General features: G+C 35.9%; 1 protein-coding gene across 1 annotated transcript in view; it reads left to right on the forward strand.

The window, feature by feature from the left end:
• LOC150078570 (uncharacterized) overlaps positions 1-21,931 on the forward strand; it is an 83,260-nt gene that overhangs the window by 9,862 nt on the left and 51,467 nt on the right. The window contains exons 2-4 of the mRNA XM_090385054.1: positions 2,867-2,925; positions 7,516-7,619; positions 11,531-11,695. Of these exons, the coding sequence (XP_090241180.1) occupies positions 2,867-2,925; positions 7,516-7,619; positions 11,531-11,695 (328 nt within the window). The remainder of the gene's footprint in view (positions 1-2,866; positions 2,926-7,515; positions 7,620-11,530; positions 11,696-21,931) is intronic.

Genomic DNA, 21,931 nt, shown 5'->3' on the forward strand with positions numbered 1-21,931 from the left:
ATTAAAAATAAGTTAAATCTAAGAACAAAAGTAACCTTATATTATGCATTAGTGGACTCCCAACTCAATTATTTAGTAAATGTATGAGCACGAGCAAATATAACTGAAATAAGGATAATAACTTACTTAACAGGATTCTGAAACTTTTAATGGGGACAAACTCTTGGAATGATCTGAATAAGAGAAGGCAGTTTTTGTTGAAATATAAAATACTTTATCCAAATCAAAAACTGAAATTAAATTTATTCTTGAAGAAGCTTAACACTATTTATGAAGAGTCAAATCTTCAAAGGAATGTATCACATAACTTTAGGAATCCAAAAGCAATTGTTTTGCCTCACCCTAGGGTACTAAATAGATTTGGAGATAGGCACACAATGAACATAATAAATAACTTGTTGGCTAGCGTTGATTTCAGGCTCAGGAGAAGTTATTCTATCTCCAAATTAAAATTCCTAATAAGATTTTTGATACTCAATGATACAGTAGATTAGACCTGATATTCAGATAAATTACTTTCTCTGTTTGCAGGGTGGAATTTACTATGTGTAATGACTTCATTGTCTTTTCTGTTATTAACAAATCTGTATGCAAAAACTGTTGTAAATGATGAATTACAACTTGTTGTCAAGAAATTCACTTTTCTTAACAAGTTCTTTTATTGTAAACAAATTCTCTTGATAAAATTGTATTATATTATATAATAATAATAACTAGGTATTATTATAATAATAATACCTAGCTATCATCAGGTGGTAGATGACTTTCATGAACCGGTGAAATACCACCACTTTGCTTATTGGAGGCTTGAAGTGGTGAAACCCAAGTTTAGTCTCTAGAGCAAAGTTTCCGGCATCCCCCTCCCCTCATACTTCTCCTTCAACCCATGCATGGTACTAAGTACTATAGGTTTTGATATCTTTCGTGTTTGGGGGTTTCATAAAAAAAAAAAAAAAAAAAAAAAAAGACTAGTACCACAATAAACACATGTGCTACTAAACTCATGTTTAAGGTCAGTTGACTATGGTTCTAGCCCACATGATTGATAAATATAGTAATAAGTATCTATGTTGAAATTACTAGTTGTAAACTCCTCTGACTTGGAAGTTGTACCAGATTACCAGATAAGTAATTAATAGTACCTCAATAAATTTGGTAATGATTATATCTGCTGCTGCTGCATTGCTAGTAGTAGATATAATCCTGTCTATCCTTTCTGTACACATTATACAGCAAGTAGTAGATATAATCATTACTTAGGTAATGATTATATCTACTACTTGCAACTTAGCTTCTGTGGACATGGTGTTTTCTACAACACAGTGCCATGCCATGTACAGCTAATGTACAGCTAATGTTGCATTAGACATTTTTTGCAAATTTGGCTCTTGCATTGTCACAACTAGTGATAATTAGGATAACAGTATGAGTATAATGAGTGCCAAAAATAATGCTCCTTCGGAGTCCAGCCTTGAACCTATGTGACTATTTCTTGTGGAATTTTTTGAAAGAACCATGATTGTTCATTTTTGTTGTAAAATTGATGAAGATGTTTTGTTGCATCATGACAAACTGTTGTATACTTGTTTGTCAAAATGTCAAACATACTGAACACATTCCAAGAATATGAGTGTGAAAATTCATAATGCTTGTAACAATTAATGAATAAATGAATCACTTAGGAAACATTTAAAAATGTCATCCTGTTCGCACATACACGATGTTTCTAAATTACACCAACAAAATTGTACGGATAGGTCTAAGTGCAAAAAAAAAAGTAAAAACTTGCTTAGAAATATGTTGGATTCTGAATGGTTATAAAACTATGCGTGTTTGAATAATAATAAAAAAGACTGCAATTTTGAATGGTTAAAAAATAATTTAAATAAGAATAAACAGAACGTGTGCCTGGTAAAATATTTATTCACATTAAGTACTTGTCTGATTATCTTTTTTTTTAATTTTTTTATTTTCCATTCAGAATTTCATTTGTGTTTATTAAAATTCAAATTGCTATAGTTGCATAATCATTCAGAATATGATGCAGATTTATACAAACTTTAGTTGTTTTGGTGCATAGAACTACATAATTTTCATTGTAATTTACAAAAACACACTCATTATTATGCATAAATTTTGGTATATTTACAAAAAAAAAAAAAAAAAAAAAAACCATCTGAGAAATGTGAACTGTATTAATAAAAACCTTTTTTGGGCAGGGAGTGGAGGCTAAAATTTTAATTGTGCCTCAGGCTTTCCTGTTCTTTAATCCTGTACTGCAGGTGATATTATGCAGTATGATTGAAATTGTAAATGTACATAGAAAATCTGCAATAAACAACGGCGAAAAAGTATATAACGTATATAAAAAGTATATAAATTCATCAAACATCAGATGGAACAGTATTTACTCTCACCTTTCTGATTATGAATGTGATTTGCAATTATTTTGGCTTGATCATTTTTATATGCATAATGATTACTTGCCTTATTACTAGGAAAAGCTAATAAAATCTCTCAATGTGTATTTATTGTTTGCTATATTTTTGGAATAAAATGATTCAACATTATAGTATGAAGCATTTATAAATTATAATTGCTTTGTAGAAAAAATTCGGTATTCCCGATCAGTGTGCAAACTCCCATAATTTGGCAAGTTTTGTTAAAAACATTTTTATTACAAATTGTATGGTTTTTTTATGAGCTAAAAAAAAAAACTGAGGGCTGGCTGAGGGGAGCAACATTGTTTATTATCTTCAGATATATTATGAAATGTATAGTTGATTGATGCTAACAATCATCAGTTAAATCCAATCATTAATTTTTTTAATCAGTTACTATATATTAGTTAATGTTTATTTTTAAGGGATGCAGGTAGATCTGATGTCTTTAGGTTTCTGTTCAAAGGATGAAAATTTTCTGAAGGTAAGCCCATAAAATTTTGAAAGTAATGACAATATTAAGAATTAACAGAAATTATTGTTGACACTAATTAAATTATATAATGATTGTAAAATGAATTTGGGGAGGAAAAATGTTTACCATTAGCTAATTAAAATATTCACACAATATAACCACTAAAAGGTTGCTAATGTTTGTCTATTGTGTGTTGAATTCTATTATATTAGCCTTAGGCTAGAAAGATGGATGTCTGAAACTATATGCACAGGGGTTAAAACATAAACAACAATATCCTGTCAACTCATCATTGCAAATATTCTGTATAGTAAAATCCCTGGACTTATCAGTGATGCTTGAATCATTTTGTTGTACTGAAATTTTGTATAATGAATTTTGGGTGATTCCATGTCAAGTGGCCTAATTTTGAAGATGGTACCTGCTCGACCATCTTAAATTTTGTTGAAACTTGGTGTAGATGTTTAAACAGGTTTCCAAAGAAGCTGTGCAAAAATTCAGTTCAAAATATAGTATATTATATATACTATATTTTGGTGCTGGTGCCTCTATACTACAAAATATAGTATAGAGGCACCAGCACCTATTTTGTGGAGGTCACTTGTGTTACGCAGAGCAAATCACAAAAAATTTTCAAAGTTTTAGGTGTTACAGTTGCACAACATTGAGAGGTAGTTGCACAACATTTGATACTCTGAAAACACGAATCTGTCTTGCATCAATAGGAATGAAGTGATGATTTTCTCTTGTTCCAGCAATAGTATGACCATCTATGAATCTTTTCTCTTGAAATGGCCTTACTTGCTCAAAACAAAACAGAATTTTATTCCAATCGCATGCCGGTCACAAAATTCAAACAAGTTTCTTGGTGTGAGGATTTGGTTTTAAATTTGGTGTTGGAGACTTGCATGTGCTGTCAATTGTTTTATTGTTCCATCAATTCCTCACATTGTGACTTGCCATGGCTAGTGCCAAAGAAATTCCATTCAGCACTGATATCAAAATCCTTCTAATGATGACACAAGTTAATAAAATTCTTGAAATTCTTGTATTCAGCTGCAGAACCATCACTGAAGTAATAAATGTGCCTGATTTTTGTCATGAAATTCTTCAAATATTCAATTAAGTTGGTTAGAAAAACATGCACTGCAATTGTGTCATGTTGAAGGCCATCACTGATTATGTAGAAACTTATATTCTGAAGTTCAAATGGATGCAATGTAGCCTGGCTATTCTCCCAGTGGAACTCTTGAACAGCATCTTGCACAACAAATGAATAATTTTCTGCAAAATCTATCAAGATGACCAATTCTCCTGTCATTAGGCCTTCCTTTGTTGGTTTCAGATGGTAGCTTTGATGTTTAGCAATGTAGTGATGATATGAAGATTAAATATCTTTGTACTCAACTCTTCAATAAAATCTTTTTTGTTAATTGCTGTATGTCCAGTGTATCTCTGGCAGTGTGTATCCATTGCTTGAATTCAATAATATCTTCTGGTTCATTGGTTTCAAAAATATTCTCTAGAAACTTTTAGTTTAGTTTAGTCTGGAGGCCTTGTTTTAAGAAGGATGTAGAGCTGTTGGAACGAGTACAGAGAAGGGCAACAAGATTAGTGAATGGAACAAAGGGTTGCTCTTACGAAGAAAGGCTTAAGTTTTGGAAATTATAGTGTCTGGAGACTGGGCACCTGCGAGGTGATCTGATTGAGGTGTATAAAGCCTTGAATGGTTTGAGCATGCTCAATGCTGATGGGATTCTTCCTCTTGCTCAGAATAATCACGTGAGAGGGCATAAATTCAAACTGAGGAAACAGTTTTAGGATAGATGTGCAGAAGTTTGGCTTTAGCCAGCAGATGGTTGATTGCTGGAATAAACTTCCATCTGTCGTAGAAGTTGATAGCTTAAACAGATTCAAGGCAGAACGACAAACATTTGGACTGAGTGGATGGGTGAAATGAGAAGGGTGTTTTTTTTTTTGGCTGATGCTATATTAGCTTGCTTTCTTGCATCATGTGACCTTGCTAATGCTAGTTCAAAAAATAAGATTCTAATTGCTCAGGAAAATTTATGCCGTCCTGTATGCTTTTTAGTGTAAAATTTAGAAGTTTAGAATTTTCATCTGTGCTATCATCCTCTGAATTGATTTGGTTTTACCTCCATTGTCATTTCCCCCAAATCCGCTTTGCCAGCCTCTTTTTCTACCAGTATTCTTGAACATCTTCAGTAACCATATCTTTTTTTATATTTTTAGGAGCATCGGCGACTAAAGTCATGTTACTCTCTATATATTGTCTGTAAATTGCGTGTGTTCTGTAGTCGATTTTCTGTTTTGATGGACGAAAAACCATGCTACCCTTGCCCGAGCCCGACTAACTCAGCTATTTTTTTAAAGGAACCCATAAAAATTCCTCCCATCATCAACTGGATTCAAACTTAGGTCTTTTCCACTCAGTGTGGGAAGAAGGGTGATTCTATCAACTGTGCTACCCACGAGGGCTTCAATAATCATATCATCAAAACCTTCACCTCCTACTGACGTAGCAAGTTCTGCTATCTCACCGATTCCATTTTCTGCTGGTTCTACCATATTTCCTGAATGAACTGACTCACATTTTTCCACATGCATTTAAAGTTGATTGTTTTACTTCTTTCAGCGATAAAGCTATGATTCTGATATAGTCCACAATTGAGAAATGTTTCCATGCCTCCATTCAATAGATTTGGAATAAATCTTTTCCAAAAGCCATTGTAATGATTTTTTGATGTAATGAGTTTTAAAGGTGGATATAATGCCTTGATCTAATGGCTGAATGAAAGAAGTATTAACCTAGTGCAACTGTGGTTGTAGGAACATAACTTGAACATTTGGATGACTTAAATCTTTTGGATAGCCTGGTGTTGCTATCCAAAACTTTGAAATCTAAATTTTTCCACAAGTTCAACAAGCCGAGCATTCTGGTCTCTTGCCAAAGCTATTGGCCGCAACTTTTGCCCATCTCTGTCCAAACCAGATGGTTCTGTTGTCACTTCAGCCAAGGATAAAGCTGACCTGCTAGCATCCCATTTTTCTTCCAACTCGTGTATTAATGATCTTGGTAAAACACCTCCCAACATTCCCAACATGCTCCATTCAATGCCTCCTGTTGTCTTCCGTCAAAAGGATGTCAGAAGGATTTTGATGAATCTTGATGCTAAGAAAACTCCAGGTCCCGATGGTATTTCTCCACTTGTTCTCAAAACCTGTGCTCCTGAAATTACTCCTATTCTTTGCCGCCTTTTTTCACTTTCTTATTCCAAAGGTGTTTTTCTTTCTGCTTGGAAATTTGCTCATATCCAGCCAGTTCCTAAAAAGGGTGACAAATCCCTCCCATCCAGTTATCGTCCCACTGCAATTACTTCTACTCTTTCTAAAGTAATGGAGAAATCAATTAACCGCCAACTCTTAAACTACCTAGAAACCTTCCGTCTGATCAACGATCGCCAGTATGGATTCCGTCAGTGTCGATCCACTGGTGATATTCTGGCTTATGTTACCCCATTTATGGACTAATTCAATGGAAAGGTTCGGTGAAACACAAGTAGTTGCTCTTGACATCTCAAAGGCTTTCGATTGTGTTTGGCATAAAGGTCTTCTAAACAAGCTTCCATCTTGTGGTTTGCCAACTGCAGTTTTCTCTCTGATCGCTCACTGAGGATGATGGTAGATGGCTCTCTGTCTTCTAACTTTTTCACTAATGCGGGGGTGTCCCCCAAGGTTCAGTTCTTTCCACCACTCTTTTCCTCTTGTATATTAATTACCTTCTTCCATTGACTGGAAATCCTATCCATAGTTTTGCCAATAATAGCACATTGCATTCTACTTTCCATTTTGAGAAACCTTGCCTTGAATGCTCCCATAAATTTTCTGCAATTATAGTATGTTCCCATACTTTTAATGTAAAAAAAAATTTAATTATTAATGGGGATTTTTATCAAAAGAAAAGTTAAAGAAGCTACGTATGCAAGACACTTTAGATAAGTCAATAAACAGAAATATAGGAAGGGAAATAGATACATTGTGGATGCAACAATTCCACAACAAAATAAATTGATAATAAAAAATCATTTTTTCTCCCATTTCGTTTTTAATTTTTTTCATGTTTTTATTTATTATTTATTTATTATTTTTTTTTACTCAGTGTTTCACATCATTACATATAAATACAAGAGAATTGATCTTTAAAGGGAAAGAGAGCTGACTGGGCCACTCTGATTTACCAATCAAGTTCATTTGCTCTCTTATGACATTGTCTCCCTTCTGTTACTTTCCTGGACAACCTGACTACAAGAGGAGTTATGATCAAAGAACCGTTATAAGTTTTGGAAACACTATACACTTTATAAAGATAATTATCGTGGTGTAACACTTTAAAGTGTAAGCTCTTAAATGGAAATAACATGCAAAAGCAATGATTGTTTACTTCATGCGTTATTTAAAAAAAGAGTTATGATAAGGGTTTTATTTTATTTTATTTAGTTTCTTAACATAATATCTGGTTTCTAGCCTGCATTCAGCCTTGCAAGTCGTATATCAGAGTTAGTTTTGTTTTCCTTTTAGGGTACAGCACTTAAAGAAAATCAGTTAGAAGATTGGAATTATTTGTTAGATATTGCACTGATGGTAAAAAGTTACTGTAAAGATGTTGACAGTAGTGCCAGCAGGTAAGAATCACCTTACTCACCTTGATTGTTCCCCATTCATTTGATTTACTTTGAATTCTCCTCTTATCATTTTTCTCAAAAAAAAATTACTCCCATTATCATGTCAAGTAGTCATATAAACCTAATGTCATTGTGAAAAGGTTGTGCCATACAAATTTCTGTATGTGTGTGTATTCATAATGATAGTGAATCTTTTCTTAAGACAGAGTCCATTTAGTCTAACAGTTATGAGTCGCTGGCTTCCAGCCACCCATTTACATTGCTTGAAAATTTCATGTCAAGTTGAATCAAAACATCTAAGTGTTTTTATTGTTGAATCACTTTTAGCTCCTTCCAGCTTATGCATGACTCCAGTTAAAATTTAATTACTATTTTTCAAACCATATATGAAACCAAACCAAGTCTTTTTGAAAAATTATGGCCTATCTCCAATTGTTAACCACCCTTCCCATTTTCAAATCAGCAGACTTTGACAGCTTCTTGTGGATACCCTCATCAGTATCACTTATGAAAATTGGAACTAGGAACGGATCAAACAATGAGCCAACGAGCAACACCACGTTCATGTTATGAACAACTTTTCTTTCAACATATTAGTTTTATTTTAAGCTTTAAGAACACATTTCTTTGTAAATAGAGTGCTACTACCAGCATTTCTGAAATAAGAATATGTGGAAAGAAAATATAGTTTTTCTTTAGCACTTTGTGAAATACACTCGGTGATCACTGAACTGTGACCACCTACCTAATATCATGACTGTTCACATGAATAACAGCTGCTATTTGCCTAGATATTAACTCCACTAGATGTTTGAAGACAGCCGTCGGAATCTGTAGCCATGGGTGTGCAAGGCCTTCACAATGTCGGAATAGATGACAGTTACAGGTCCATATGCATCACTTCCTGTTTCAAAATGTCTCACAGATGTTCAATTGGATTGAGGTCAGGCGAATTTGGAGGCCAATCAAGATGGGTGATATCTTCACTATGTTCCTTGAACCACTTGGAACCACAGTGCCGTACCATGTCCCGAGCACAAGGCAGATATTGTCTTGGAAGATCCAAGAACTAGAATCCACACCAGGGATTCTTGTTCTTTCCAGCAAAACATGCCCTATATTAAGCAACCGCTGCCACTTGCCTGGGTAGTGTATACCATACACTACCCAGGCAGTGTATACCATACATGATGGGTCCATGGACTTTTGTTGCTTGTGTAACATACGAAGGCATATTTTGGCTTGTCGCACCAGGTATTTGGACTCGTCCGGCCAACATGTCGACACCACAGCATTCGCTATTGACACTGATCAGCAGTAAGGAGAGGATGTCTCTTGGGTCATCTGCTGTGGAACCCCCATACATCTGAGTGTGTGGTGCATCGTCATTTGGGATTTTTTTTTTTTTTTTGCATTTCCCATATTATATTGCAATATCAACTGTTGCACAATGACCTGCCATTGAGCCCACACAACATGCTGCACCCTTTGCTCCCCACAAACATACATCTTTCATAATCCTTTATAGTTCTGTCGATTGGAGGTTTTTTGACCCATTCAACACCATTCGTTGTACACCTTAACCACAGTGGGCCCTTGAGCAACTGACAATCACAACCTTTTGAAACTCTATGATATCTTTACTGTGTCCCACAACTGCTGTTTTATCATTTTGACTTGCATGACCACATGCAAATTATCACTGCTCTAGCATATGAAGCCATTTGGCTTTTTGTACTGTGAGCTTTGTGACATACTTCATTATGAATAAGATGGTCACAATTCAGTGATCACTGAGTTACCCACAAATGGCTTTGCCAATAATCAGGATGATTAAAAAAATTTTAAACAGAACCGGTTGGTTGGGATTCCTTTATACATGAGCTACTTTAGTGATAGTGTGCCTGTATAAGTGTTTGTTCTTAGGTTGATTTGCATGCTGTGCAAGCTGAAAACCAGATAGGATTATTACAGCTCTGATTGAAGGAGATTTTAAGAATTCTCAGTTTCCAAAAATATTCAAACCCAAAACTTGCCATGTGACAACATGTATTATTAACACACTATTCTTCTGATTGTAGCTGTATCTTATGTAATTATTTGTATGCATCAAGGCTTTTCAAGAGAAATGTTGATAAAACACATCTCTTGAAAGTGTAGACACAATATAATTCTTTATATTGTTATTAAATTACAATTGGAATTTATGTACAAAGTATGGCAATTGGAAAACAAGACTGATGTTAGAAAAAAATAATGATCCCATGTATGAGTAAACTAAATCTTGGTTTATTCAAAGTAACTTCCTCTCACATCCACACACTGCATGCAGTGATCACGAAGTGAGTGGAACAAAATTGGTGGAAGGCTGTGACTGGTATACTGTTCAGTGTTCTTGTCACAGCTCTTTGAATGGTGTCGACGTTATCAAAATAATAGCCTTTCAGTGGTACCTTGAGCTTTGGGAACAAAAAGAAGTTGCACAGTTGATAAAACATTTCTCTTGAAGGTGCCTCCGTAGCCAGGAGGGCAGGAGCAGTAGTGCGTAGCACACGCTTCTTGATTAGACCGGGGTTCGAGCCCGTGACCACCAAATACGGAGGATGCGGAAGGTTCAGGGAATGACCACCACATGTCCACGGAGCAATATGGCCTTAGTTGCTAATGCTCCTAAAAACCAAATAACAACAACAATTTCTCTTGAAAGTGCAGGCACTTTAATATAATATTCTATATTGTTATTAAATTGCAACTGGAATTATATACAAAGTGTGGTAATGTTTGTCAGCACTTGTCTTATACGTTTTCTGGTGAATACGTGGGTGCAACAGTATGCAGACTTTTTTGCTAGCTAAAAACTCCTGAACAAAGAGCTTTGTGGCTTGGTGTGTTGTTGTGCAAGGGAATTAACTGCTTGCTTTTCCATACCAAGGCTGCACATGATGGATTCTCTGCAACAAATGTTTCAAAATGTCCAGATAGCAGGCAGCAGTAACACTTGTGCCATTGGGCACAAACTCTTTGTGCACAATTCCCTTGCTATTGTAGAAAGTAGTGATCGTGGTTTTGATTTTTGACCTTTCTTAATGAACTTTTTTTGGCTTTGGGAGAATTTGCCCACTTTCGCTATGCACTTTGTCGCTTTGTTGTGGATCATACTGAAAACACCACATCTTGTTGCCCAAATCGAATTCAGGAAAGTTGAGTTTGCTTTCAGTGGCCTCAGTGAGTTCTTTTCAGTGTTCCACATGTGCCTGTCATTGACTGTCTGTTAACAAATGTGGAATAAACTGTGCACAGACCTTTGCTTTCTTCAAATCCTGTGTTATTTGTTGAACGAAATCTTTTGAAATCATTGGAGTGTTGCACATTGGTTATGATTTACCTACAATTTTTCACTCAACTCTGGCGTTTGAACCGTTTTTACTAGGCCCAGTTGTTTGTCAGTTTCCAGTGATTCTCTTCCGTGGGTGAAATGTTTATACCACTCGAACACACGTGCACAAGACAGGAAATTCTCTCCATACACTTGCTTCATCATTTGAAATGTTTCCATGGTGCTTTTGTCCAATTGAACACAAAACTTGGATATTTGGTCTTTGTTCCATTGGTCCTCCACAACACAGACACAGGAGAGATGCTGTTCAGCTCATATTGCTGCCATTTCAGAATGTAGGTCACATTACGTTCTGAAATGGTAACAATTTCCACTGACCTTGATTGTGGTGCTTGAGGAACAATCACTCTTTCATGTTTACTTCTAGTAGATGGCAGCACCAGCACTCGTTTTATAAAGTGTGTCATTTTCCAATTGCCTTAGTGTGTGTGTGCGTGCGCACGCACGCACGCACTTTTCTTTGCTTAATAACAACAGTTTTATTTTTTAAGCCTATATTTTTTTTTATTTGTAGAGTCTGCTTGAAGGACACATTTGGAATTGACTGCCAGTATATTAAAGAAATAGCTAGGGATGCTGATGTGAAGTCCCTCTTTAATGGAAAAATAAATCTGATACCACCTGATATCCAAGAATGCATTAAAAATATGCATTTGCAAGAAGAAAAAGGAGAGACCAGGTGTAGTTTATTTATTTCTGTCTTCCCGCCTTCTAGTTGTATGATAATGAGTGTAACTCATAGTTCTTATGGCTTAAAGTTTTTTTTTTTCCATTTTTTTATTCTGTTTCTTAAAAATATAGTTGATCTTATCTTATATCTGATTCAGATAATAGAATTTTTGTATAGTAATCATTGCTTCATAATTCACCTCTCACCAGAAGACAGGTGTGACTTCTAGTGACTTCTGGTGGTTAGTTAACATTGCTTTGATAACAGGTTGATTTATTACACTAGCAGGTAATTAAATTTTGAAGAAATGTTAGTTTCCATGAAAGCTGTGGTAAATGGTAAATTTTAGATAAACAAACCACCTTACAAAAACGAGGAAGAAATAATGTTGATGTCAAACAAAAGTCAGCAAAAAAAAAAAAAAAAAAAAAAATTTTTTTTTTTTTTTTTTTTAATGTTATTTTTGATGTCTTTTGAGGTTATTTTTGAAAAATAACCTCAAAAGACATTATTCATACAGCATGGTGGAAGGGATTTGAATTGTTGGATTTTTTCTCTGGAAAATAAACATAGGTTTCACCACTTCAAGCCTCCAAATAAGCAAAGTGCTGGTATCACACCAGATGATGATCACTATCCCCTATTTCATGGTGACACAGAGAGGGTGTGGTGTGTCCTGCTTGTATTGGTTTACACCTAGGTTGTCACCTCCAGTATTCTGCATGCAATGTTTTTAGCCCTTGCACATGGGGAGTATTCCATTACTACAAGGGAAATTTGAAAAGTTCGTGGCCTTTCCGTTTATATGAGGAGTCTTGTAACATGTTGAAAAGTAACATGATCTTCTTTTCATTCAATACACTTCTGCCACAGATGCTCCTATACGTTGATTCCAGTTAAAGTTTTCTCTAAGGCCTCCAGTAATGCATCCACTGCAGCAGTCATATCATCAGTGGGATGATGACATCACTGCAGCCAGAGCAATGATAGACTATTGTTTTTCAAATTAAGAAATGGATGAAAGTTTGATGCTAGGTCTGGTGAATATCAGAGATGGTCCAAGATTTCAAAGCTGCACTCAGTGCAGCCATGCCAATGACAGACTTGTGAGCAAGCATGTTGTCCTGGTGGAACAAGACTCCTTTGCTGAGTTTTACTTAGTGTTTGTCTTTGGTGTTTACATGAAAATGCTTCACAATGTCTGCATAATATAACCATGTGATTACCTAGCCTTTCTGAAGGTAATCCACTAGCAACACTCCATCAGCAACCCAAAAAAACAGTGCCACCACCTAGCCTGCATAAAGAATCAACTTGGCTTTCTTTGGAGGTTGCTTTCTGTTTTGACTGCTCATTCTCTCTGGCTGAAATTAATGAACCCACGTCTCATCCATGATCACAAACTTTGCAAGGAAATTTGCTGGATCTGCTTGAAAACAATGCAGATGTTCACTTTACTTGAAAACTCTTGTAATTTTTGATCTCCTGTCAACACCTTTGGAATCCATCGTGCTGGCACCTTTTTAAATGCAAGAACCTCTATTATTATGTGGTTCATGTGAGATGCCCAAGATGTTCACATTGTACCGAACTGTCACTTGTCAATCACACATCACCAAATCATGTACTCTGCCAACAGCTTCTGGAGTATTGGATGTTGTAGGTCTTCTACAGCATGGACCATCTTCCAGGTTCTCCTTCCCTCATTTAAATTCTGCTGTCTACTTCTTCACCATAGAATAGCTGAAGTAATGTCTCGAACCATGGATATCCATGGTTAAGAAGTTACTTCTTAACCACGAACATCCTCCCCCAGTGTTGTAACTATATCCTCTTGAATTTCCTTTAACATTGATCCTTTTTTCCAATATTGGATGATTGCACGGTGACTGATGTTGTCTATCCCTCATCATTCACACAATTTTGTTGAATTCAGGACCTGCAATTGAAAGGAGACATTTAAACTGCATAAAACTTGGTGGGATACCATTTGAAATGTTAGTTAAGTTACAGAAATTTTTAACACTGTAGTGCTGTCCTTTCATACTTAGGCTACAAACTTTTCAAATGCACCGTCAAACAGTCCCACTATCATGGTGCAAGCAGAGTATTTGGTTGCTGTAGAATACTTAACTCTCATGAATAACGCTTCCATAAGTGTTTTAGACTCTCAGGTAGCAAACCTAGCCTGTCACATCTAGAAAAACGTTTATGACAAGTCTCAAGCACCGAATGTAATTTTGATCAGTCCCAAAGGCAGTTGCTTTCAACTTTGATTTAATTTGATTTTATGTTAAAGATTTAAATGTTCTGTTGTTAGTAGTAGTCAGTTTGAAAAAGTGTGTGGAATGATCTGTTCAAATGGGGGGGGGGGGGTTGTATCATCTTCAGCCATTTTCGATCCACTGCAGGATGAAGGCTTCTTCAACATGTTTCCAGCAACTGTGGTCTTGTGTTTTTTGTTGCCATTGTATACCATCAAATTTCATTGATCCACCTCATTTTGATCTTTTTCTGGGGCGTTTAGAGTCAAGTGGTTCCATTTCAAAATTCATTTGGTCCATTTGTCTTTAGTTATTCTTGATATGTGACCTGCCCATTTCCATTTTAATTAATTTGTCCTTTCGCTGATGTCACGGACCTTGGTTTGTTGCCACTCTGGCTTAGGTGGTAGATGACTTTCATCAACCGGTGAAATACCACCACTTTGCTTATTGGAGGCTTGAAGTGGTGAAACCCATGTTTAGTCTCTAGAGCAAAGTTTCCGGCATCCCCCTCCCCCCATACTTCTCCTTCAACCCATGCACGGTAATAAGTACTATAGGTTTTGATACCTTTCTTGTTTGGGGTTTTCATAAAAAAAAAAAAAAAAAAAAAAAAAAAAAAAACACTTGTTTGTTTGAGACAGAGTGGCAAGTTTGTATTGAAAAGTGTATAACCTGTGTTTTCTTCATATTCATCTTCAAACCAAACTTCTTGCTTTCATGCTGCAGTTCAATGTTTTGCTGCAATTCTTCTGGATCATTGACAAAGAGAATGATATCATTTGAAATTGTGAGTGATTCAGGTAATCTCCATTTATCTCGAGTCTTTTGTTACTCCATTTAGCTCGCAAAAAATTTCTTCTAAACAGATATAAAATAGTTTTGCTGAGATTGTATTTCCTTTTCTGATGCTTTTTTCTATGTTGATCTGAACTTTATCATTGTTGACCCGTACTGATGCAGACACCTTTTCATATATTGATGTAAGCTCTGTGTACACCTTGGTTGTTTAGGGCGTTGATTATTGCTTATTTTGTGATTGAGTTAAATGCTTTTCCATAGTTGATGTTGATGAAGGCTATACATAATGGAAGGTTGTATTCATTGTACCCTCTGTAACTTGCTGCACTGTTGGGTTTTATCCATTGTACTAAAGCTGCTTCTGAAACCTGCTTGTTTTCTCAGGATTGTGCCACATCAAGTATTGTGCCTATTCTTCTTGAAAGTATTTTTGTGAAAACCTCGTAGACTGGCAATAGGCTTATTGGTTAGTAGTTTTTTAAATCTGCCCTCTCACGTTTTTTTTGTGCAGTAGCATGGCTTCTGCAGTTTTCCATTGCACAGGTACTTTGTTAATTAGAAGGTATTTTTTAAATAATTTGGCTGGAGCTTTACATACAAGCTGGCCTCCAGCTTTCAATATTTCAACAGGGACTTTATCAGGTCCTGCCACTTTGCCATTTTTCATTGATTTTCTGGTATCTTCTGTTGTGTCATCCTCAAGCTTCGAAGCAAACATTTGGCTGTTGTGTGTAGCCATTTTTCATTTTGCTTTCTTTAGCCCTGAATGTTCTCATGTTCTTCTGATGAGATCAATGTTGAACTTGTGCATTTCTTCTTTTGTATGTCTTCTTATGGTCTTGCACATTTCTACATATTCTACCTTGTTTCTTATGTTACCATGTTACTTCATTTCTTGTTTCTTTTTCATCATGGCAATTGTTTTTTTTTTTTTTTTTTTTTTTTTTTTTCGATATTTTGATTAGTTTTTCTTGTTTTATAGTAGGTGCAAGGGCATAGGTAGTGTCTGCAATAGTTTTAATGACTTTGTCATTATCGCTTGAAATATCTGTTTCAAGAAGGTCTTGCAGCACATTGACTGGATAGTTCTAATTCAAAGTTTTGATGATTTTTCATTAGTTGGTTAGTGTCAATCTTCTTCACTTTAGTTGATTTGACCAATTTGTTTTGTTCTTTCTTGCAATCAATTTTGATTCTTTACTGTCAGTAAAGAATGGTTGCTTCCAACATAAAATTGGTTAAGACTGAGTGGTCAGCCAATATTGTTATTGTTTGTCTTAGTATTTCCAAGAGTGCTCTTCTACATCCATTTTTGATGGATCTTTTTCTTGAAGAATAAGATTGTGATGAACAAATTTTGTTCCTCCACAAATTCAATCAGTAGATTGCCTTTTTCATCCCATTTTCCAGTTCCATAAGGGCCAACAGATCTCTCCCCATTTTGGACCTTACCAATTCTCGCATTGAAATCTCCCATTACAGTTTTATAGTGGTAGTTACCCTGGTTGTAAAGATGCAATATATCTTCATAAAATTCTCCAACTTCATTATCACTATGGCTACTTGCAGGAGCATAGCATTAGGAGAGGTATATGATGCAAGAAAGCAAGCTTATATAGCATCAGCAAAAAAAAAAAAAAAAGAACCTTCCCATTTCACCCATCCATTCACTCCAAATGTTTGTCTAGTTCTGCCTTGAATTTATTTAATCTATCAACTTTTAAAACGACAGATGGAAATTTGTTCCAGCAATCAATTTTTCCCACTGGCTAAAGGCCAATTTTTCCGCATATCTATCATTCCTCAATTTCAATTTATGTCCCCTCAGGCGACTAATCTCAGCAAGAGGAGGAATCCCATCAGCATTGAACTTGCCCAAACCATTCAAGGCCTTATACACCTCGATCAGATCACTTTGTAGGTGCCTAGTCTCCAGACACTGCAATTTGCAGAACTTAAGCCCTTTGTTCCACCAATCTCGTTGCCCTTCTCTGTACTCGTTCCAGTAGCTGTACATCATTGTTTCTCAACCTTTTTTTAATTATTACCCCCAAAGGGCTTTTTTTAACAATTTTCTTCCTAATCGCCCCATATGAATGTGGGATCCCTGAGCCTGATGCTTTTTAGCTAATATTCAATGTTCAGTTATGATGTTAGTAAGTTTATTTCTAATGTCTCCTCTTGAACATATCGATTCTGTTTCTTTCCTTTGTTAATATTTTATTTACTGAACTAAAACCACCTTCAACCATATAAGACATTGAGGAAAAAAAAACAGTACTTGGCCATCACATTGTTGGATAAAGAAGTTTAGTTGTTTTTGATTTCCACAACTCAGCCATTCCACCTTTTTTGAATTTATATTTGCATTCTTCATTACATTTTAATTCAATGAGTTCTTGAATTTCTTCACTAGTAGATCCGGCATCACATCCAATTGGATCTAATGTCCATGGCTTCACTTCAAAAGAAAATAAATCTGAAAATCTTTTTTCATTTCACCTTTTAAAGAACACAAATGATCTGAATAATTCTTAAGATCATTCTCAGTGAGAGATTCATTGATTTCGTCTCACACTTGCATACCATGAAATTGTTTTCTCATTGAATTGCTTTCAAATATTTCCAGTTTTTCAGTGAGGACTTTTAATATGTGTTTGCAGTCTATCGCCGTAATTAATTTCCTTTGAAGACGAAGTGATACTTCATTAAGTTTTCAAAAAATCAAAGCCATATAGTATATGTTGTTTTTGTTTTTGTGGATCTCCTTCGCTTTCTAAAAAACTAATTTCTAAAAGAAGCCTCGCATATTGTTCTTCATTGTCAACACTAAATTTTCTGAAAAGGTGATTGTATTTGCTGTGGGTCTTTATTTTATTGATGGTTTTAATAACTATACTGAGAGATTGATAAAGAACTGGACTAATATTTTTTGCAACCAGATGATGTCGGTGCACAATGCAGTTTATTGCAAGAACTTTGGGACATAGTTCCCTTTAGGTGGGCTATAAAACCTTTTTCTTCCAGCCATGGAGGTAGCACCATTTGGCGTCATGGCACAGGACACCAAATTTTCCAATGGTACTTGTTTTTCATCAAACCATGTTTTTACAACAGCAAAAATGGATGCTCCAGTACAGTTTCTATAGATTTTATAAACAGCATCTCTTCTTGCAATTTACAATCATCATTGAAATAATGAATGTATGCCATTAGAAGGGCCTTATTGTCAGTAATTGTGGATTCATCAATCTGAATAGAATATTTTCTCGTTTTTAGTTTGTCAATTAGCTGCTCTTCAATGTTAACTGATATCTCATCGATTCGTCTTTCAATTGAATTGTTGCTCAATAGCAATGGTTTTAAAAATACTGGAAGGGGTTTGATGCATCACTGTTGAAATTAGCAACTGTATGAGCACTACCAGTTTTTGCAGTGATTTCTGCAATTTTATAAGATGAAATCATTCCATCGTCATTTGTTTGTGTTCTTCTTAAATAAGGAAATAACGGTGTTATGTTGCTCAAATTTTTGTTTTAAATTTTTAAAATATTCCATATGTTTACCAACTTTATCAGAATGTTTCCTTTTTAAATGATCTAAAGTCTTGCTGGTTTCATAACCTCATTTGAAAAAGAATTATTACACATAACAGACATGTTTTGAGTCGAATGGACTTTCAATAAAATCGTAAGCTACATATTCATCCAGATACTGTCGACACTTTTTCTTATTAGTACTTGACATGATTGATGATGGGTTGAATAACTACAAAGAATTAAATAATAAAATATAAACTATTTTTATTTAACTCTCATAGCCCATTTCACTCACAAAAGCACTGTGGATTAAGAATAAACAACTTCCACATAGAAACAATAAGGTAAGGTAATATAAGCAGCAGCTGTTATCAATCCACTGCATTGTTGAAGCCTCCTCAACAATTCATGTTGAGGGAAATGGACCGTAATCTACCATGCTGGGTCACTGCGGGGTGGCGCCTCCGTAGCCAGGTGGGAAGGAGCAGCAGTGCGTAGCACACGCTTCTTGATTAGACTGGGGTTCGAGCCCATCACCACCAAATACGGAGGATGCGGAAAGGTCAGGGAATGACCACCGCATATCCCGGAGCAATATGACCTTAGTTGTTAATGCTCCTAAAAACCAAATAACTAACTAACTAACTAACACTGCGGGGTTGGAATATCTACAGTATTTAGCAGTCAGGAGCTTGAACCAGGGCCTACTCAAAGAGCGTGTGCTACTGCAATCTCGCTCTTGACCACTAGGCTACATGGAAACAATAAATCAATACTAATTGTCGCTTAGAAAGTAGAAACAATAGACTGAAATATTTCCTCATTTTATTCATGCCTCATATATTTATTTATTCATAAAAGAATAAATAAACAATGCTAACCATGCCACTGCCAAGGTTGCAGTGGTCGGAAAAGTGCAAATGCTAAGGATTGCGGAGACATTACCTCTGAAAGCACTTAGGCATTTAATGCCTATGCAAAAGTGATTGAATTAAATCACGCCCACTATCTTCCTTTTATCAAAATTTCTAACTTACACCTAATATAATATACCTATATATTAAAAATCAGTTATCTCAGGGGAAACGAAAACCGAATAAGAGAAATTAAATATTAATTTCTCTTATTGGGTTAATAATAAGATGTCGTCGGGTAGGGTTGAACTTTGGAGAGCCACAAACCATTGTAATGCCCATGATTTTTTCTCCTGCCAAAACCAATTTTTGCCCCCGTTGAGAATCACTGTTCTACATCCTTCCTAAAACGAGGCCTCCAGACCTGTATACAGTACTCAAGGTGTGGCCTGACCACTGCCTTAAACAAGGGGATAATCACCTTCTTATCCCTGCTAGAAAAATTTCTGTATATCATTGATGAGCTACTCCTGCAGACTGTCTGCACTACTTAGAAAACTTCATATCTGACTGCACAATTACCCCCAGGTCTTTTTCATTCTCTACCACTCTTGAGTGTAGTACCACACAGTTGATATGTTACTCTGGGGTTACTGCTGCCCAGTGCTTTTTTTGTGACGGTACGCAACGGTACGGCGTACCAGCACCTTTATTAACATTGGCGTGTGACATTTGGATGCAATGCACTTCGAAATTTATAATATTCCGTAAATTTTTTCACATGTTTACCTACTATTCAAATAAGCTTAAAATGGTTTAACTAAATTTGCATTTTTTACTGCCTATTGTTAAGATATTTTCTATATAAAACTGTATAACCATTTTTATAATTCTAAATTACTCAGTCGGACCTCTGTTTAATTATTTTGAATTCCCCTTGGAAGTTACATTTAAAATAGTTTCGGTTGAGGGAAGAAAATTTTCATATAGCGAATGGATTAGGAGAGAATTAACTTGGTATGGCTTGTTCGCATTTCTGACCTTCAAGCAATTAGTGCTGCTGCGCGAATTAAGAGAGCTAAAGTGATTAGTATTGTATAACTTAGCGGTACCTGGTAAAACCTATCTGACCACCTGTCCCACATACGGAGAAGTCGTGCTGGTCAAGAGTGAGCAGATCAAGAAGCAGATAAAAATTTTAATTTAAGAACTAATGACAATACCTATGACTAGAGAAGGAAAACGAGGACAACATGAATTGCCGGCGTTTGGTGAAAATGAAGTTAGAAAATTGTCAATTAGAGTTAAATGCAATTTGTGGATTTCGGGGATACCTAATTGATAAGAAGGTTTCCGAAGAACTGAAGCATTTGATAAACGCTCTGAGTACGATACCAATTTCACCAAGTGAATGTGAACGATTTTCAGAAATAAATCTGATCGCCAACCAGCGCTTCGTTAATGACAAAAACAGTTTCTTCACTGCTGTTTCTTAAAATTGTGGGCCGTCTGCTGACCTGCTGCGATCCAGCAAAATATGTCGATTCGTGGCTGCTTTGGAAACGTCATTCAGCAACCAATACAAAGAGCAGGAAAAGAAGTCAGCATAGAGTGTCGGATGAGAACTTAATAAAAATTTGGAATATTCTACAATATCGGGGGGGGGGAGAATTAGAGTACTTTTCATATCCTTTTAATTTTAAATTTTTCCCGATAGCAAAGAATGAGTACCGGCACCTATTTTTTTTTTTTCAAATAAAGCACTGCTGCTACCCATATGCAATTCTTTACATTTGTCAATATTAAACTTCAGTTGTCACTTCTCAGTCCATGTGTTCAACTTTTCTAGATCCTGTTGCAGTAGCTTACTGTCATTAGTGACATTAACAACCCCGCCAACCTTCATATCATCTGCAAACTTGGACATTAAGCAGTAAGCCTGATATGCCTTCATCAATATCATTAATAAATACAGAAAACAACAATGGGCCCAACACCAAACTCTGGGGACTCCACTAATAATATTAGTCCACAAAGAGCAGTGTTCATTGATTACCACTCTGTCTTCTCCCACTCAACCATCCCTTTATCCATAACAGCAATTTCCCCTTAATGTCATACTGCTTCAATTTGTAGAGTATGCAAGAGTATCGAAAGCTTTCCTAAAATCCAAGTATATGATATCAAAATTTTTTGCGTCCAGTTCCTTTATGACCACATCATAGTATGCAATCAAATTGGTCAGACAACACTTCCCCTTAACAAACCCATGCTGTGTTCGAACTATAACTGCCGTCCTATCAGCAGTGCTTCTTTAACAAGTGCCTCCATTAATTTCCCTGGAACAGAAGTTAAACTAACAGGTCTGTAATTACTTGTGTCACATTTGATCCTCCTTTGTGAATTGGGGTCACATTTGCACATCTCCAGTCCATGGGTACCTACCATGAGTCCAAGGAAGCTCTCACAATTATGTCTAAGGGTTTGCTTACTTCCTTTGCTGCCACCTTTAATATAACTGGATAGATCCCATCCACCCCAGGTGCCTTTCTTATATTTAACTTCAACAATTTCTCCTCCACTTTGCTCTCAGTTATTACAAAAATCATTGGTGCCTCCGTAGCCAGGTGGGCAGGAGCAGCAGTGCGTAGCACACGCTTCTTGATTAGACTGGGGTTCGAGCCCATGACCACCGAATATGGAGGATGCGGAAAGGTCAGGGAATGACTACTGCATATCCCCGGAACAATATGGCTATAGTTGCTAATACTCCTAAAAACCAAATAA

Source organism: Mastigoproctus giganteus, chromosome 11 (genome assembly GCF_048544385.1).
Source record: "Mastigoproctus giganteus isolate SK-2022 chromosome 11, ASM4854438v1, whole genome shotgun sequence".
Taxonomy (NCBI): Eukaryota; Metazoa; Arthropoda; class Arachnida; order Uropygi; family Thelyphonidae; genus Mastigoproctus; species Mastigoproctus giganteus.